The following is a 20,214-nucleotide window of genomic DNA, read 5'->3' as shown; positions in this document are numbered from 1 at the left end:
TCTGACAAAGCATAAAACGTTCTCCATTACCTGTCGCCACTAATGGAAGCCGATGAGCTTTTCCCTGACCCAATGAGACATCCTGCATCTTTCAGCAGGTTACAAATGATTTAGCGATGCGTTACCTTGCTCTAAAGTATTCTGATAGATCATTGAAGTCAAGAGTTCCCCGTGGGAAATGTATTAATCAGATTGTAATTTACTTTGGCTCGATTGATGTGCGTGTACATGAAGCCCAGATACCCCTAGAGCCAACACAAACTCCAAAAGATCGCCGAACGGAGTCGTGGAATCACATTTATAATTTACCGTCGCAGACACGGAATAACGCTTTCACTGACTCAATCAGACCATCAGTTGGATGGAGACTAAGATTTCACAACAAACTTGCATGCAACAAACATGCATTCTTGCGCTGGAAAGAAGGTTTTTGGAAAGCAGCACTAAGAATAATCTATAAATAGAAATTAAACTTACCGGTACAACCATGTAATGATTCTCTCTTAGTGGAGTGTTGGCTCTGAAAAAAGCCAGTGTTCGACTAGTATATTCTGCTCGTCTTCAGGAGAAAGCTGAGGAAGATTTCCAGCTTTTCTCCCGAAGGCGACCAGAGTATGCAGTTAGGAGCATCGAGACCAAAACTGGCTCGTTTCAGAGCCAACACTCCCTCAGAAAAAAGAGGAAAAAAAGGGGGAGAATTTTTACATAGTTGTACCTGCAAGTCCACTATTACTTATAGTTGATTCTGATCCTTGACACCATACAAAGCTTCACTTAAGTAGCACCAAGTCAAAAATATAAAATATAGGCCGATACTAATAATTAATAACGATTACTGATAACCTTGCATGACTAACTACATTAGACTAACCTGAATATACCTTGAACCTTTCCTCATATTGATCGAAATCAGGTAATTGCTACAATTACAGGGAAATTACTTGGCTGCACGAGGCATACACGAATATTACATTACTGCGCTGTTCACCATCTCCTCCACAAATTCCATTAGTCAATTTTTCAGAGTACAATTTTGCTTATTAAGTTTTTTAAATTAACTTTTTAAATTAAATATTTTTTAATGGCTTCTTAACCTGGTTGCTTCTATTTTGTTATCATTTGTTTGTAAAATGTATAAATTTAATTGCTGTGTTACATAAAAGGCCCACAGAATGGTCTGGTTCTGTTATTTTGTTGAATTTTACCTATAAATTAACAAGGGATCAAACCACTATTTTTTTTTTGAAGGGAAGTTTCTTTTTGAGGAAAGAACGGACAGTCTGACAAAAGTGTTGTTGTGGAACATATTGCACAGAACAATTACCTGTACATTTATATCTGCGACATAGTTGTACACGAATGCTCATAAAATTTGCCTTTTCATAATTTTGTTTGTGAATGACACATATCAATAAGCAGAATATGCAGGAGTCAGATTTCTTTTATAAACAAAAGAGCTCTACCATCCCGTTCCAAGTAAGCATGACAGTATTTTCCCGAAAACACAGAAAGTGAATTTTCAACGAGTCCATCCTAGTACTGGAACCACTCAGTGAAAAATCAAGTACCGTTGAGTGCCAGTGGATTTGACGTGTGTAACAAAATATGAATTTAGGGCGCAGGGTATTAGATGCATTAACTTCTTCACACCAACTGAACAGGAACTTGTTCTAACTCGGTGTAACGTTGCGCAAACTCATTATTACGCCTGGGTACAACCTGAAGTGCATTTTAAGACCTTGCGCTTATCCGATACAGGCTTTTCCCGCTTTCCGATCCAATGACGACGTTGAACGTCGTTGCATAATTTATAAGACGGTGAAATTGTATAGCACTATGCCACTGGCAGTATTTGGAGTGGAGTTAAGCTGCTGCTAAATTGTGCTATCACAGAAAACACCTCAACTTCGAAGTGAGGGATTTGGGGGGGGGTAGGGGTTTGCTTTTAAAGGGTTGAGCCAATTAAAGCCTCGAGAAGAATCATAACAGGGTTTTTAATCTATGTTGCGTGAACTGATAGATTCTCTGAGATTTGTTATATGTATATATAGAAAAATAAGAACAATATTTGCAATTCAGAAGATTGGTCACTCTTGGGAGTTTGAAAAACTGGAGATGGTTCGATGATAATTTGTTTTGTAGTGACCTTTTGGGAATTGGGAAAAGAAAAAAAAAATTACTTGAGGGAATTTGACTTGAAAATAAAATTGCCTCCTCACTGGGGGCAGTTAAGATGGAAATGATGAGTGTCCACAAAACAACCTTGGCCCGTTGACGACAACATGAGCGGCTAATTTAGATGCGATTGTGTCAGGGCACAATCAATGGCCGATCAGTCTCCGTCAATCTCAGATATTGGAGAATAAATTGCATCATCCCGCTCTATCCCTTTGAATTAAAATCGAACGAGGAGACAGTCCTAATGGATGATCCAAGTTATGCCCCCATGTTACTCTCAGAGAGCTGGCGGAAAGAATTGTTTTACCTTTGAGTCCTTTCCCGTTTTATCCTCTTTTCTGCTCAGTGCTTGCCAATAATGAACCCCCCCCCTCCTCCCTCCTGCAGACATTTTCACAAACTGATCAATCAAATCGTACTTTACAGTCATCATCTATGTAATCAAAATAAAAAACCACCAAAACACTTTCTTGGATATCCACGTTATAAAGACGTCATTATTATTTGCTATTATTTAATAATGGACAGCCGTCATTTTGTCCGGGAGCAATCAGGCAATAATTCATGGTCCCGTAAAGAGGCTGGCCTTGCCGCCAACTATTTATGTCAAGCCTAGCCGGTTGTGCGATTTGTTTTCGTTATTTGTCAAAATAATTTGAACGCAATTATTTTGAAGGATTTATTTAATGCTGTAAAAATCCAAGGATATTTGTGAAGAGATAAATTCAATGAAAACCTGCTCTGTGTTTTTTTTTCCGGCAAGAGACTGAGAGGATCTTCATAAACACTTTAAAAAAGTGTACTGTATCAAGTTTAAGCGGTTTTTTTGCACAAATTGTAATGTCAAAAGCAAAATTTCTTTGAGAAACAGTGACAAAATTTGACACCATAAATTGGATTTGAGTTTATAGGTTACTGAAAACTTCAGTGAAAAGGGGATATTGAAGGGCATTGCGGCAGAAGTTAGAGGCAATAGGACTATTTGCCGTCTTGAAGTATCAGGGCTGGAAATAGAAAGCTGAGCTCAATTTTATACTCTGTGTTTAACTATGGATGCAATGGATGTGACATGCCATGTAGAACAACAAAATGATATCATGCGACACCTTTGTATGGCAAAATGACGACCCATTTTCTAAAGTTTTTTTCATTGGTCCCATTTTGTCATTGAGCTTTCCAATTTTCTTTCACCAGTCTCATTTTCTCATTGAGTTTTCTAAATTGTTTTCACCAGTCTCATTTTGGCATTGAGCTTTCCAAGTTATTTTTTACTGGTCTCATTTTCTCTTTGAGCCATCAATTTTTTTGTTCACAGGTTTCATTTTGTAGAGGAAGTTTTTTCACCGGTCCTATTTTTTTCATTGAATTTTCCAAGTTTGTTTCACTGGTCTCATTTTCACATTGGGCTTTTCAAGTTTTTTGCACTGGTCGATCTCAATAATGTTGCAATAATCTGCAATGCCTTACCAATGACTGAAGCTCAAAGATGTTTCTCTTTGCCAACAATGTGGCCCATAATTAATTATTGCCGTTGCATATAAAAACATGATACCCCTAAAAAGGCGAAGTACCTGAATATTTATATATAAAAGTACTACAGATTACACATAATACCCTCTGGGTTGGGGGGGGGGGGGGGGGGGTAATTTAAAGCGCTCTCACAAATTCCATCCTGGTTTGATTTCACAACCCTTGACCGTTAAGGTGGGGTGCAAATCCGCTTTAATGCGCAAGCCAGCATCCGCTTAACATCACTCCCCGATTCTCTCAAGTTAATGTGTATGTAATAAAATGCATTTTCTCATCGTAAAAATTGGGCCATCTTGTCGAGAAATGCACAAAGACACCGGCTGGATTAAAACCCAAGCATGCATGATTAATTCCCCCTCGCAAGGTGTCAAGTTTGCACTGCTGCGGAACGACTCTTGAATACGCTATTCTCAGACCAAACCGTGAATAGACTGTAACCACGGCAACCCGGCAAATATGTCACCTTAGCCAAGCCCTGGTGTACAAACCACTCATAGGCGCCGTTAATCTATTCGTTTGGGATTAAGGAATCGCTGCGCAAAACGACAACATCTATCGGGGATACAGGTAAACAAGATCAGCGAGGCCGGCCGAGAGTTTTAGTTGTCGTTGAACTAAAAGCAAGATTGTCTCAGCCACTGTCTGTGGCCAGCATGTCAAGAACTAGTGTAACTTCGGAGACGGAACTCAAATGTTACCGGCAAGGCCACAAAAGAAAAGTGCTTAACAAATTTTTGGCTTAGCTAAATTGAACAGGAAACCAGTTACAAATTATTATTGTACATGTGAAATGGTATTTTGGCTGGTAAACCATTTCTGGTCGCCGACACTATTTTTTGCTCAGCTACTTATTGTGTTTACACAGCTTATGATATAAGGGGTAGAGGTGAAGAATGTGAAAGAAAAGAACCTTCCAAGTAAAGTATGTAATTAGGGTTGGGGTAGATATCTGTGTAAGGGTTCTAAGCATAATTTTAAATTGGGGTTTGCAATTTTTTTCTTTTTTTACAAAAAGAGGGGGTCCCAATTTTTTTCAAGACATTTTGTAAATGAAAGTTCTATGTCAAGATTTAGAAAGGAATGCCATTGCTTGAAATACCCACTGGACCACTTTTAGCCAAACACCAGTTAACTTTACCATTTGGCCAGTAACCACACATCTGTACAAGTTCTACAGTCTAAATGTAGGTTCGTCTTTAAATTGTGAAGAATTTAAAACCGTTCTTTTGGTCTGCTTGTCTGGGTGGGGGGGGGGGGGGTTTGTGTGTTTGTATTTAATTAGTTGTTGCTTTTGTTGTTATTTTGTATTGACACTAGATGAAGAAAACCTTCAAGAAAGTAGAAGAAAAGCTGTTTGGATACAGAAGATTGCAAAATTCCTTCATTAGATATCTCCAATGCTGTTTCCCCCACCCTTCCCCCAATTTCTCAGCAATACACCTGTTGTGCTATACCGGTGCTAATGTAAACCAATTATCGCTCCTAACCAGACACCCTTGTACATTCCAGACAGTCACACAATTCATCCCAGTAGGGAACAACATTTCCTCCATTGTCCAGCAAAGAAAAGGTGCTGAAAAAAAAAAAAAAAAAAAGCGGGGGAAAAAAACGAAAGAAATTTGTCTCACCAGTCCCAATTCTATTTAGGGGAGGGGAGGGGGGGGGGGGGGCATCAGGGCCGCTAGGCACAATTTCCGTGTACTGTATCAAAGGCTTCTGGTTTGCTGTACTGCTCTACACACATTTGAAATAACAACGTGTAGTGTTACCATGGGCGACCGTCCTTAGAGCCAACACTCTTACCAGTCCTAAGGCTTTTTGACAAACAATTGTCATTGAAAACGAATAATACTTTGTGTGTGTGTAGAAAGAAAGGAATGCTGTGAAAAAGGGTTGTTCGTCCTTGCTTGTCCCCTCAAAATACCGGGGATTACTGTTGTAGAGTATCCTTCTGATTGTGTGTCGATTCGTGTGCTTCATCATGCTATGTTGTTTCACATGCATCCCGATCCATTCTGATTCTTACTTCAAAATAAACCCTCAAACTTCTCGCTGAATTAATTTTTTTGGTAATTAGAAAACATTGTAAAACTTTTTCAGCACAAGTTGTTTTTCTTTTGTTAATTGTTGAAAAGAAACTTATGCATCTGTTCTCTGCAAATCATCTTTTTTGATTCATATCTGATGCCTTGAATGCTAACATCTTGTTATTTTTTTATCTCTCCCATTTTCCTCTTCCTTTTTCTGTTTCTCCCCTTCATTTCTGATTTCATCTTTCTTGAAAACCTCCTCCAACTTTCCCCCATATCTCCCCGTTTGATTCCTCATCTTGAATTTGTCTTCATCTCTGTACTCATGCGTTTTCCACATCCCTGCTCATCTTGTCTTTCCTTTGGTTGCGTCACTCCCATCACCTTCAATTTTCTTTAATTTCTCATCCTCCTTATCATCTCTCCTCCCTCTACCTACCACCCCTCCTCTCTTACTCCTGGCCTTAAACCATTTCTTAACGTATACTTCAATCCTTCATCCTCAACATTAACTTCAACCGCTATTTCACATCATTATAAAATCATCTATTAAACTTTCACGTTCATTTCCTAACTTATTGTATGATTTATCGCTAACTTGTTTTTTTACTCTCATTAATTTTCCCCTCGCTGTTTGTTTGAAAAAATAAAATAAATTGCATCCTTTCTTAACAATCCTTTAACACTATAACATCTTATTGTGTATAGGACACTGGGGGGCGCAACTCACAATACAATGCAACGGTACTTACTTTAACTCTGCAATTCATCAAAATCAACTCGGTTTTACGGACTCAAATCAAAGTCCTGTAGCAATTCAGACCATTTTAGTTAATAGGACAGAGTCCAGACAATACCAGAGACCTTCAAATTATGGCAAATGAGAAGTGTCTCATTTTGATCGAAGACTTCAGTTACGCACATTCACTATAGTTGCGATGATGTTTAATGCATTAAGGAAACAAGATAATTGTACAAAAAGCCACAATGTCGAAAACCATTTCTCCTAATAGAAAACAACTTTGTCACTTTTGATAGTAACATTTTTTCCCAGTTTTAGTTCATCAATACCTTCTACAAGTTGTTGTTAGTCTTGGTTTTCAATATTGTATTACTGAAAGAAATATAAACCAAATGTGGAAATCAATTTCTAATCAGCCTTAACTCTCTTTTTATTTTCTCTTTTCATAATTTCTTTTCCTCCAATCCATCTTGACATAACCTTATCAACTTCTTTCTCATTTCACATCACAACCTAATTATTATATCATGGATGTAAACATGTTCCTCTTGAAAAAAACATGTACATTTATAATTCTTTGATTTCAACTTGATCTGTCATTTAACTCTTTGTCTTTTCTTCCTCCTTTACCTGACCCTTCCTTGGTCCACTAATCAAAACGCTTCTCTATTTGTGGAACTCATACAATGCCATCTGGCTCAAATCCTCATTTTGTTCTGCTTCACCTACTTCCTTCACCTCACCTCACTTAAAAAAAATAAATTGTCTATTTTTATATCACCCACATTTGGTTTGATCTCACTTGCTGACCTCCCCGTGTGTCATGTTGATCATGATTGTTTGCTTTGTCAACTTTTTGTTTTTACCACTTCTGTAACTCCGCCCTCTTTTGTGACTCCGCCCCTCATGTGACTCCACCCCTCTGTGACCCCACCCCTTTTGTGACTCCGCCCTTCTGTTGATCCACTCCTACTGTAACCCAACCCATTTTGGATCCCCCAATGTTATAACCATACTTGTCTTCTGCTCATCTCTCTTTCTTTGACTTCATCAAATCTTGAATCTGTCCGTTGTTCAATCTCATCTCATCCCAAATAATCCAATTGCACCTTTAATCCAACTTCAATGGCTTCACTCCATTGTCTGGCTCCTCCCACAATGCCTGGCTCCAACCACATTGCATGATTCCTCCCATTTTGCATGACTCCTCCCATTTCTACCCCTTTTAAATTCCTCCCATCTCCCTCAATCCAATACTCTTTCTTCCAATGCCACCTCTCACCATACTCCCCACACTCCTCATCCTCCTCCCTCTTCCCTTTCGCCTCGTCTCTTCTCAACTTCCTACTTCTTGTAGACGGTGGCGGTACAGGCTGCCCTTGCTGCTGTGAATGCTGTGCTAAACAATCCCTCCTCGTCAGGGACTCTCCTCCCAGACAGTGACTCCTACTCTGGCAATCTGGACAAGAACACCGTGTCTGTTGGTGTCTCTTTTTATCTTTTCTTATATTTCCATCTTCTTCACCTTAAGACATTTACACATAAAATAAACAACGTATTATATGTTCCATGCTCAAGTCTACCCTTACAAATTGAAAAGCCGATCGATTTTCTCGAAAACCTACTCTGCGGTAGTAGAATATAAAGCCAGACAGCCCTCGAAAGAACTAAATCTGCCTGGCAATACACACGTGGTGTTTCCACAAACAAAATTTAAAGTGACTGTTTTAGTCCTCCTGTGATAATCCCAAACACAATGCTTGATATTGATAATAAACAAAATGTTGAAAAATAAAAAAAAAGACAGAGTTTCAGCTTTAGAAAAAAAAGAGTGAAATTTGATTCATTTGAACTTCCTGGATGTCATGCCAGATACAATTAACATTTTAATTTCCAAACTACACGGTGCTCTGTTCTTTCAGGGATGTTACATTGACATTTAAATGCCAGAAAGTCACCATATGTTAGGAATCGAGTGACTCTGCACACTTTTTATGCTGCTGTGGCACAAGGCAAAACCGCATTATTAAGTCATACATGTATATAAATGTACGGGGAAAATTTGTCCTCCACTAAATTTGTTTTAGACAATCATGCATGTTTTTTTTTGAAAGGGCAAAGGCACCAAGGCATTTTATATGGGATGCAAGGCACCCTATGATGAAACTGTAAGTTACTACTTGAGCGTTTCAAGGGCACCAAGGCAATAACCAGGGGGCAAGGAGGTAATCACCTTGGTTGCCTCCTTGAAGTATCAGACCTGAAAGGAATGCTTTTCAGTTTTCAATTGGAGTGTTTTGGGGTTGCTTGGTAGTGGCAGACGTATAAAGACGATCGATATTGATTGTGCATTAGAAATACATAACCAATGGAACATTACCTGGTTTGTATGTTGCCATATACTGTCTGAAACTCCCCAGTAAGTGAATTTAAGCAGTAAAGTCTTTCCAGCGACTCTGAATAATTTGACTGTGTGTCAAATTATCTCACATGCCCTAGAATAATTTACCATGATGAGAATAATTTATGAATACTTTTATTGAGCATGGAACATATATTATCTGTTTAGAAAAATTGTATACAGTGAGCAGACAGGCTTTGGCTAATTTAATACACAAATTCAAAGTAAAAAAGAAGAAAAAAAAGTGCATGTATTTGAAGGTGAGAACTTGCACAGAAAAGTTATATTATCAAATTTGGGGCGAAAATTCACAAGACTTCAGGGCTTGTAGCTCAACATGCCTAGGTTCTGAAATCACTGGCCTCAGACTTGCAGTCAAGTGTCAATTTTGGAGTCCTGTACATGTATTCTTAGAAATGCTCACTCCAGGCATTGACTTTTCAGTTAAAGTTCGTTCAAAGACCTTTCTGAGCAACCTGTATACAGTTTTCAATCTCATCTGTAAAGTCCATTTACACATGCCTGGAATTGAACATTGGCTGGGGTCGTTGCCAAAAGAACATCAACACGTCTATGGGAACAGGGGTGGCCATGTAAAAACGAAGACCACAGGGGTTGTCAAAGGTCACGACCTCAATGTGATTCCAGGCCTGTTTAAAAACTAAGTGCCATACCTATCTGACTGTACTTGATATTGTTTCACTATTTCTGTTATTGTACTCTGTTTCTTAAAAACAATCTGGAAACTCATACTATCTGTTTATGATCTCTGTGTATATCTCACCCTCTCGCACTTTTTCACAAAATCTTATCGCTCTCCTCAACTTCAAAATAAAATCCAAAAGGCTGCAACCTTTAAATAAAGCCTTATTAGTAAGTTTGTTACCGGATGAAATTCAACTCGGGTTAACATGTTAAGCTTTATCTAAGCTGCTTAATGTACAATTCCCGTATAGCAGAAACAGGCAATCTATTCTATGTTTACAATCTGCAAGTACTAAGGTGATATTTGCTAAGCCAATAAACTTGCCCAGCAATATCTTCTGCTTATAACAGCTCCATGTAACCAACCCCCATAAATGTCTGGAGAAATTAACGAGATGAGCGATTTGTTTAATATAAAAAAACTGTTTTCCTAACACCTTTGTTTCCCTGCATTCTATTATACAGAACGTGGCAGCCCAGGCAGCGTTACAAGCAACACAAGCACTCCTGCCTCAGCATCAGTTTTCCTCCATAAGCTCGTCACCCAAAGTAGCAGACAGCCCAGGAGGTCCTCAGCACGTACTCCGTGCCGTCATTGAACACATGATCTACCCCGTCAATGTGGACACCTTACACCAAATCTTCTCCAAGTATGGAACAATCTTGAAGGTAGTCACCTTCACTAAGAACAGTAAGTTCTTCTAAATGAAGTCAGTCTTCTGTGTTGATCTCTCATCTTAAGCCCAGTTCATACTTCCTGCGAATGTGAATGCGACACGATTGACGTCACAAATCGCAATGAATAATTTACGTCGGTTGACTTATGCTCAACTCCTGCGAAACATTCGCTGCAAAAACAGCCATGTGACATCAAAAGTATGAACCGGGCTTTACCTGGGCTCTATTTCATGGGACTTTTTGCCACAGAGTTCCACGCTTAGCCCTGTAAAGGGCTGGTGCTGGAAGCACTGAATTCCACAGTTTTTGTTTGTAGTTTTGTTTGAATACCCCAATAGTTTGGCGATGGTTAACCATAGACAAAAACTGCCCAAGCTTATTAAATAACGGATGACCCATTTTTACCAAACCTTGTACCCAGGATGTTTGTGATGTTTATTGTAACGGTTCCCTACATTGTTTTTTGCCAAGCAAATTAAGTTTATAAATATCAAATTCGGCCCTCATTTAAATATCATAAACCGCTCTAATTGTAATTGTTTTAAAACTAATCTCTTGTTAACTTGTCCTCTTCCCAAACAGATGTTTTCCAAGCTCTAATCCAGTTCAACAATAGCAAAGAAGCTAATGATGCCAAAATTGTAAGTACACAAGTAGCCCATTCTTTAGGAAACTGTAAGATTTTGTATTTGTTTAGGGCTCAAATATTATTATTATTATTATTATTATTAGTTTTTTATACATTTAAAGGGAATGTGACAAAGTGGTCAAACTAATTTATATGGGATAAAAAACCCTAATGGAGTAAACCCACGCAATCAGTAGGGACTTAATGGAAACCCAATCCACATGCTAGGCTCTGGTCTGAGGTTGGATTCGAACTAGGGTCCGCAGAGATAAAGGGAAGAAAAGAAACCACTGAGCCATTTATCTTGCAATTAAAGCAAACTGTGTGGTGACTACAGAACCATTTGCATAAGCCAGGCTTGAGACATGGTGGACACAATACTACATGTATGACACTGTTGGGTTTGAGTAAATCTGTCTGTATTGACCTTTGTCATGGTACGGCCATCTTGAGTGTCCCCCATTCAAGTTAATGTAACCAAACTGAGGCTGGAATGAGAAATAGTCTGGTTCCTTTTATTACAATGAATACTGGTGTTCATTACTGTTATGGAGGCAGGGAACATGTCCAAGATGGTTGCAACATGATAATGGTCTTTATCTTCCAGTACGCGCTAATCCACCAATCAGAAGCTCGAACTACTAGGGGGGTAAAAACATATATGCTACGACCTCTGTTTTATATCCTACTTTCTCTGCGTATTGTGAAATGTCATTTTGTCACGCTCCGTATATGGACAGTGCAAAAATTACATTCTCAACTTTGTGCGCGTTAACTAATGCTCTTAAGCTTTAAGTTTTGCACGTTGCAAGTGAGACTGGAAGATAAATTTGTTATCACACACGCGCTCGTGAAATACGAAAAAATATAGCGTGTCTGCGTCCCATATACAACTCGGCATTCGGCCTCGTTGGATATGGGAGGCAGAAGCGCTATATTTTTTTGTATTCCACTCGCGCTGGTGTGATAACTTATATTATACCCAAACCAAACTGCACTCCTAGTGTGTCCACCATCCCTCAAAAAGGCCATGGAATTATTGGTATTAAAGAATGTTTGTGTCTCCTTTTGTAGGCCTTAGACGGACAGAATATCTACAATGCTTGCTGCACCTTGCACATTGAGTTCTCTAAACTCCCTGCACTCGTTGTCAAATACAACAATGAGAAGAGCAGAGATTACACACGTGACCTACCAACGGGAGATGGTATCCACCCAGGAGATGGCATTGGATTAGGGGGTAAGGAGGGGGAAACCCTTAGGATCCACTGGGTTAACTTGTTTGGTTAACACTGGAGGTTGGAGGGAATTCGGACTAATAATGGGTACATTTGGGATCTACTGGGTTAATTCATTGGGTTCTGGCTTAACTCAGTGGGTTAACTGTGGAGATTGAATGGAATCGGGGCCAATGATGGGTACATGTGGGATCTACTGGGTCAACTCATTGAGTGAACCCTGGAGATTTAATGGAATCGGGGCCAATGATGGGTACATGTGGGATATACTGGGTTTACTCATTGAGTGATCCCTGGAGATTTAATAGAATTGGGGCCAATGATGGGTACATGTGGAATATACTGGGTAGCTCATTGAGTGAACCTTGGAGATTGAATGGAATTGGGGCCAATGATGGGTACATGTGGAATCTACTGGGTAGCTCATTGAGTGAACCCTGGAGATTGAATGAAATCGGGGCCAATGATGGGTACATGTGGGATCTACTGGGTAGCTCATTGAGTGAACCCTGGAGATTGAATGGAATTGGGGCCAATGATGGGTACATGTGGAATCTACTGGGTAGCTCATTGAGTGAACCCTGGAGATTGAATGAAATCGGGGCCAATGATGGGTACATGTGGGATCTACTGGGTTTAAAATCATATTGTGAACCCTGGAGATTGTATGGAACTGGGGACATTAATAGCTACATTAGGATCTACTGGGTTAACTCATTAATTGAACCTTGGAGATTAGATGGAACTAGCTTAATGATGGGTACATGTGGGATATACTAGATTGACTCATTGGGTGAAAAATGGAAATTTTTTAGGGGATTGCCGCAAGGATTGTTACAATAAAGGGTCAATTCATTTGAAATATGGGGTAAGTATGGGTACCACTGGGTTGACAACTGTTTGTATTGGGGTAAAAAAGAGTGGCACAATTTGGGCTGGTTATTTGAAAGCCAAATTCATAGCAAAAGGGCCCTCTCATTTCCATTTGAATATATAGGCAAATTCTTGGCAGTCTTCATCAATGTTTGCTTGATTTGTTTGACACGTTTCAATAATTTCACTATGCTAACTGCCATTCTTGCATTTGTATTTTTGTTTAAATATGCATTTCATTTTTGTGCAGAAAGTTACACTTTCACCAAAATAGTATTTTTAAAGCTAGCATCATTGTCCAACTGGCCTTAATGTTTCCTCACAGTGTATGGCCGTGTCCGAATTGGCGACTTTGGCTACAGCTATGTCTAGATCAGCGCGTCTGTCAGTGTTAAAGAATAGGCAGATGTGCTTGATCTAGCCGTAGCTGTAGCTGAAGCTGCCAATTCGGACACGGCCTAGATTTTTATGAAATGGCAGCCATTTTGTCCTTATAATGCACTTCAGGGCTGAATCAGATAGACTGGTACTTCTCATGTTGACACCTTCCCATTGTGAGGAAGAACACAGTGCGTTTAGGGAACCAGACCAAAATGGCTGCCAAGTCCTAACAATCTATCTAACACCATTTTCCCCTGCAATATTAACTTCCTCATGATTGTTGTTGTTGTTTTTATTTACATTTTACAAGTATGTTGATGTTTATTTAATATTTTGTTTTTAATGTAACCTCACACATTTTAATTGTTTTTCACCCATTTCCCCCCCTTTTTTTATTTATTTTATAGAATTCATCAATTTTTGTTTACTTTTTAATTGATTAACAATTTTTGATGTTGGTAAAAACATTTAACTGTTTAGATGTGGAAAACAATTGTTATCTAACTCATGTAATTTCAATTTTCTCACAATCAATTTTAAAAACGGTTTCATAATTTTTTTGTTTGTTTTGTTTACACCTCAATGTTGAAGTGGTAATGCATGAAACTATCTTTGTTAGTATCAATGTTTTTTTGTCATCCTAGACACATTTTGTAAATGAATCCAAAATTGTTCAGATACCTCAGAAAAAAGTTATCAAGCAGAGAGACAGTCACTTGAATCCCATGGCTTTCCAGTGGCCAATCAAGTCGTTGTACCAAACATTTTATTCAAAATCTAATTCTAAAATAGCTTATTGACAAACTTTCCGAAAGAAAACAATTCAGATGGTATAGTTTGTGGATGGTTACAATCTCAAGAGGCAAAACCTCAGGTCTTGTAAACCACTTCTGAATAATATGAAGTTACTTACAAATGCTTCATTTTTGTCTTTAATTTGATTTTTTTTGATATCATGCCGAGCTTCCTTTCAATAACTAGTTCCATCTTGCTGTGGCATTTTACAGTATTATTTTCTTCTTGGTATATTTTGTGATTTTGATTTTGAGACTGATAATCAGTAAAGAGGTACGCGTATTCTTACCCCTTTGTTTAGGACACGGAATGATGTCAAATCCGTTTTCACAGATAGCATCCATGGGTCAGTCACCATTTAGTCCGACAGCTGCCACGCTAGCGGGCTTTCCAGCGGCGGCAGGTATACCCACAAAACAAAAACCAACTAAAAATCTTTGGGAAAAATCTTTTTCTCCCGACCTTTTCAATCTCTAACCTTTTTCTGTTTTTTGGACACTTTTTGGCAACTTGATGAGTTGTAAAGTTGACCCAAACAAATCCATTTCGTAGAGCTCGATCTAATTCTGAAATTTTGAAGCTTCTGATTTTCTATCTCAACTTTTTGGTGCTCTTTTGCTTTATGCACTTACCTTTCTTTCAGTGTTGGAATGTTCCTATGCCTTAGATTCTTAGTGTTCTTGACAGTACCACTTTAGTCACGGGGGAGTTGAGTTTTGCATTAATAAAAAACCAAGCTAAATAATGAGCAGGTTTTTAAAATAGTTTAATATCTGTAAATCACAGTTTATTTATTTCTAATTTGAGTTCTTGTTAATGTGGGCATGTTGTGTTTTGATGCAAAGTTCCATTAACCACAAGGCTCTGTCACTGACAGCATGTTTAAAATTAACATTTAATGAGTTTGTAGTTGAGCTCAATCATTGTCACCTCCCCACATGTTTCCATTTACCGAACGGTCACGGTCCGTGCTTACGATAGTTCAAAACCACTTCATTGCTATGATTGTAGTATTCAGCATCATTACCTCATGATAGAGCAACCAATCAGAGACACCGGTGGCAGCAGACTGTGTCACTTCATAAAAATCATGGGTAACCATTAGGCTCCCCCCTGCCTGTTTGAAGCTATCAAAATGACTGGTGGAGCCCAAGCCAGAGGTGGTTTGGCAAACAACATTAGACCATGTAAACAACTGTGGCTGTTGGCTTTGCACTCTCAAAGAAGAATAGACAAAATTATGGCTTGCTATTGCTACGGCTATAACTAGGGCGGGACTGCATTTGTCACAAATGCAGTCCCGCCCTAGTTATAGCCGTAGCAATAGCAAGCCATAATTTGTCTTGTGGTGTTAGCGTACAAGCTCTAATACATCAGATCTTGTGACCTATAGCCCTTAGAGGGCGCTGTGGTACATTGACCATAGACATTGTCGCCGTAGGCATGGAATGAGGTGCATCCTGGTCTAGCTAGCAATCATTAGCTAGACCAGAAAGGACCTCATTCAGCGGTAAGCGCTTGCGCAATGGGTACTTGCGAAAAGGTCTGTGCAAAAGCAACGTGTTGGCACAGTAGAAAACAGTGACTTGGGTCCAATTGAGTTAGTTTTGCCTCTAAAAGTCATTGTTGTTTGTTTTGATCTGAGCAACATTGCCAGATGGAAAGAGACAAGGAAGTCTGCTGACCCCTAGAGTATTACAGAGTTCCTTCATTCCGTAGAAAAATAGCTATATTCCAGGAAAGAATCTGATAATTTCTTAGTTCTATTGAGAGACTCGTGACTTGCTAGTTGGCAATGGCCTGACCGGTTGGTCTGCTTTGAATGTCCTAACATCTTCTACTTGGGCTGTTTACTGCAATCATAGCATCCACAATCCTGCACTGCAAAACCTCTAAATTTGTTCACAGACCGTTTTTTTTCCCTCAATTCCCCAAGTTTCCTTCTTAATTTCATTTCATTTTTTCATTTCGTTCTTGTTTCTTTCTAATTTGTAACAAGTTTGTGTGCTGCAAAAGAAAAGTTTTGACATTTATACCCTAGCAGAGCCTTTCTTGAAGGCTAAAACCACAAGTTTGTGGGCTATACGTCTTTATGCTAAGGAGAAACATTTTATGAGCAAGGAAAAAGAAGATATATCTCACATTTTGTTTAGACAAAACACAAGCAAAATTCTAAAGAAGACCAGCTTCATTTTGATTAATAGCCCGTTGACTTATACATACGAATGTGCAATGTGGGTGGGGTCAGAACTGGCGGTGGTCACAACAAGTGGGTGTCGTAGTTCTTCAGATGTACTGCTTCTCTCAGGCGGGAATTCTCAATTCTTAGTCATCTGTTTGGACCATTTTCTTTTTCAGACTTTTTTTTTCTTCACCTCTTTAAATTACTGAAAATATTATTTCTCATTAACTCAGCCTCCATTTCTTATAATATATGAATTACTTTGACTTTTGTTTTTACAAAGTTTATAACTGTTTCAAGAGATCTGTATTTTTAACTTTTTGGAATCCACTTTTGTGTGTGGATATGTAAATACAAAATATTTTGTTGTTGAAAACTGACTGAGAATTGAATAATCTGATATTGATCTGAAGAGAGAAAACAAAACAATATGCTCACTAAGAAAGAAACTTGTGAAGTAAACAGTTGAATGGTAACCAGGCTAGGAGTTTGCCATATATCTAACCTTTTTCTATGTTATTTATCCCCTGCCATGTTAGTTCCTGGGTTTGGTAGTGCCTTCATCGGAGGTGGCATGCAGCAGAACGCAGCGGCGGCAGCTGCCCTGCGTTTCCAAAACACTCTAGCAATGCAAGGCCTTCACGGAATGCAGGGGATGCAGGGAATGCAAAGCATGCAAAGCATGCAAAGCATGCACAACATGCAAGGGACACCAGTACTGTTAGTCAGCAATCTCAACACTGAAGTAAGTTGCTTTGCCTTCCCAACTCAGTTGATGGCCTTCTTTTTAGAAAAGAATAATAGACAGGGTGAACTTCAACACACTAGAAAAAGTTTCAAAAGTCACTTCCCTCTCAGAGTAGACTTGGCAGGACCACTCTTTCTTTTCAGCGAAAAACAATCTAAAAGTTTTTCTTTTTCAAATAAGTTAGTGGCCTTCTAATTTCAGGAATATTTTATGAAACCCAGTGATCTAATGGAACAATGGAAATTAGTTGAATGTTCAACTCCTCATAAGGATGTATTTACCACACAAGTTTTACAGATTCAATGTTCAATGCTTTCTTCAGTGCATGACTTACATGTATCAGGTTCAATCAATAAGTATGTTCAATCCTTGTGTTATGCTTGATCAAAACCAAAACTAGAAACTTGTTATCTTTTGTCAGATTTCCCAGCCCTTTATAGACACAGTCAGCAGCTTCCAGTCTTGACACATACATGTATAAATGAAGTTCTTCTCTGCATGTTTTAATGTCACAGCCCCCGAGTCTGTGCAATTTAGTTCTTAGCTCCTACAGTTGTTTCATACCTTGACATTATATCTCTGACAAGTCCTTAAAACTCATTGAATGCCTGGTAAGAGGGGCTTCAGTATTCTCTCTTATTTTTCGGCTTTTTATTTATCTTCAGCTACGGATTTTAACTCCTAGTGTATACTCCCTGCTGCATTTTTATGACTTTTCTTTGTATATACGCAAGTCGTATTCTTATATTTGCCATGTTGCATACAGACCCCTTTTTACGAAGTGGCAATCTTGACTTTTGTACATGCGTCTGTGTACTTGAGACAGAGGCATGTGATATTTAAGCGGGAATGGCACCTTTAAAACTGTATATTCATTCTTAATTTGGGTAGAAAGTTCGTTCATGAATTATACCGAGGCCAGGGCTATGACCTCTAGCCTTGGCCATGGTGCCCTACAAAAAATCCACGTAGGTGTTAAGATTTTCCAATAGAAGTGCCCTTTGCAAAATGAAAATGGCCTTGCCCTCTCAAAGGTTGATTTTATCAGGAAAACTAGACATGTGTGGCTGCTTTGTCATTGCAATTTTTCTAGTCATTTTATTGATTTGAAAAGTGCAAATAATTGAAATTTTCAAAGCAATCGTAACAATATTTTCAGAAGATTAAAAAGCGATTTTTAAAAATATGCATGTGTTAATGTAGAGCTTATTATTTTATAGATGCAAACATAAACAATTCTGGTTAAACCTGGAGCACAAAAGTACAACAATCACTACAATTATTCCTTTGTATTCTGTTTCAAAGAAAGTTGACTAGATAAAGTTAGATGATCACTGCCTGCGATGATGCGTTATCATGGTGATAATATAGCCCAGTTTAGCCACCTGGTGACGATGCCCATGCACCAAATGTTTCCCCCCTCAAAATAACATGATTATTGTTTTTAAAATTGTTGATTTTTTTCTCTCTCTCCATCTCTCCTCTTTCTGCCTCCTATGTGTCATATTGTCGCTGTATCGCCCTCACAACCTCTCGCCTTCTACACGTGTCGCATAGCTCGTCACGCCTCAGGCTCTCTTTACCCTCTTTGGTATGCACTATTTTACGTTTTTGTCCCCTTACCCCTTCAACCCCTTGACCAAATTACCCCCTAACCCAATCCTTTATTGCCCCAACACCACCTCCATCCTAACCTTAACCATACCCTAGATCCTAGACCACCCTCCCTCCCCCCTACCCATATTTGCAGACCATTGTCCAGTGAGTTCATTTGCGACATGTTATTCAAAAAAATTACATCAAACTTTGAACACACTAAACTGGAACATCATGCCTGTAAAGAGTCTGGAAAAAACAAAAAACACCTAAATTCTATCAAAATACTAGAACTGGAAACCTATGGTGGAAGAGCATTTTTAGATTTCCAATACAATCCATGTATTTGAAACTTACTAAAATGCATTAGCTCCATCTTTGTTATTATCGTGTAATAATGCCTTTAGCTGTTTAGCTTTACACAAATTTCTCAGTACAGCTTTACTGAAGCCTCAGTGGTACTCTTAAGTTCAACAAGTCAATAATGCAGTGGTCTGCAAAATACTCCCCAGCCCTCCTTACCGTTTTGAGTTAATTAACCTTTGTATCATTGCTTAGCATTTATGTTTATTTATGCCCTGTTAAACTCTGCTCAAGTCTTCTCCAACTCAAGGTGCGCATTGGCGGTTATCTTTGTTGAAATTACACTGAAGATAACAGTTGGCTATGGCTGTGTCCGGCTTTGGTAGTGGCTATGACCAGATGGATGAAAAAGCCAACCCTTCAACATTGCTGCTGCATAGCCGTAGCCAAAGTCGTTCAGTTCGGTTGCGGCTTTTGGCTGTAGCTGTTGGTTTCACTGACAATAATATTGTGTGTCCCTGTGGAGCCTAAGCCGGAACCAAAGCCGGAACCAAAGCCGGAGGCCATGATTCCAAAAAAGGCCACTGAAATGAATGTAAGATCGTGTTCGAATTGGCGACTTTGGCTACAGCTACGGCTAGATCAGCACGTCTGTCAGTGTTGAAGAATAGCAGACGCGCGCGCCCTAGCCGTAGCTGTAGCCGAAGTCGCCAATTCGGACACGGCCTAACATTTAAACAAGATGTCAATGCCAGAATGAAAGGTCTTTTGTTTTCACGCGAAATTATTTTCTCAACTTGTGGTTTGCAATATATTCATGTTTCTTGTTGGGGTTAGAAAATATAACAAGTTGTATTGAGCAAGTCATTGTTGAGAGAGCAAACCCTTGTTCATGAGAGTTGAGCAGAATTTAGCAGAGTTTGTGGTGCAGGTTTTATTATTGTTGTCGCCCCAACAAATAGAAAAGCTTTTTTTTTTACTTGTGGAAAAAAACAATACATGATTAGAATCGCAACCTTAACAAAAACTACCATTGTTGCCTTGCTTGAAATTTTTGCCAATTTGCGAGAAAAATGTCACAAGCAACATTTTGATGGATTTGTTTTGAAAAAAAAACTTGATGCACAGTTATTGAGAAACTTATAACTAAAAGCTTTTTTTGAAGTATTTTTTTGAACTACCGAAATGGACTCTCCTTTTTATATC

At 38.8% G+C, this 20,214-nt stretch overlaps 1 protein-coding gene across 4 annotated transcripts in view; it reads left to right on the top strand.

The window, feature by feature from the left end:
* Positions 1 to 20,214, top strand: part of LOC117297913 (polypyrimidine tract-binding protein 1-like) — a 58,469-nt gene that overhangs the window by 27,128 nt on the left and 11,127 nt on the right. The window contains exons 5-12 of one of the 4 annotated variants that reach the window (XM_033781093.1): positions 6,447 to 6,482; positions 7,838 to 7,960; positions 10,052 to 10,277; positions 10,847 to 10,905; positions 11,967 to 12,132; positions 14,481 to 14,582; positions 16,901 to 17,106; positions 18,667 to 18,700. In XM_033781093.1, coding sequence (XP_033636984.1) covers positions 6,447 to 6,482; positions 7,838 to 7,960; positions 10,052 to 10,277; positions 10,847 to 10,905; positions 11,967 to 12,132; positions 14,481 to 14,582; positions 16,901 to 17,106; positions 18,667 to 18,700 — 952 coding nt within the window. The remainder of the gene's footprint in view (positions 1 to 6,446; positions 6,483 to 7,837; positions 7,961 to 10,051; positions 10,278 to 10,846; positions 10,906 to 11,966; positions 12,133 to 14,480; positions 14,583 to 16,900; positions 17,107 to 18,666; positions 18,701 to 20,214) is intronic. The other 3 variants (XM_033781094.1, XM_033781095.1, XM_033781096.1) reach the window with 3 other exon arrangements.

Source organism: Asterias rubens, chromosome 12 (genome assembly GCF_902459465.1).
Source record: "Asterias rubens chromosome 12, eAstRub1.3, whole genome shotgun sequence".
Classification (NCBI taxonomy): Eukaryota; Metazoa; Echinodermata; class Asteroidea; order Forcipulatida; family Asteriidae; genus Asterias; species Asterias rubens.
Note: the sequence above shows the minus strand (reverse complement) of the source record. Positions and strands in the feature narration are given on the sequence as shown.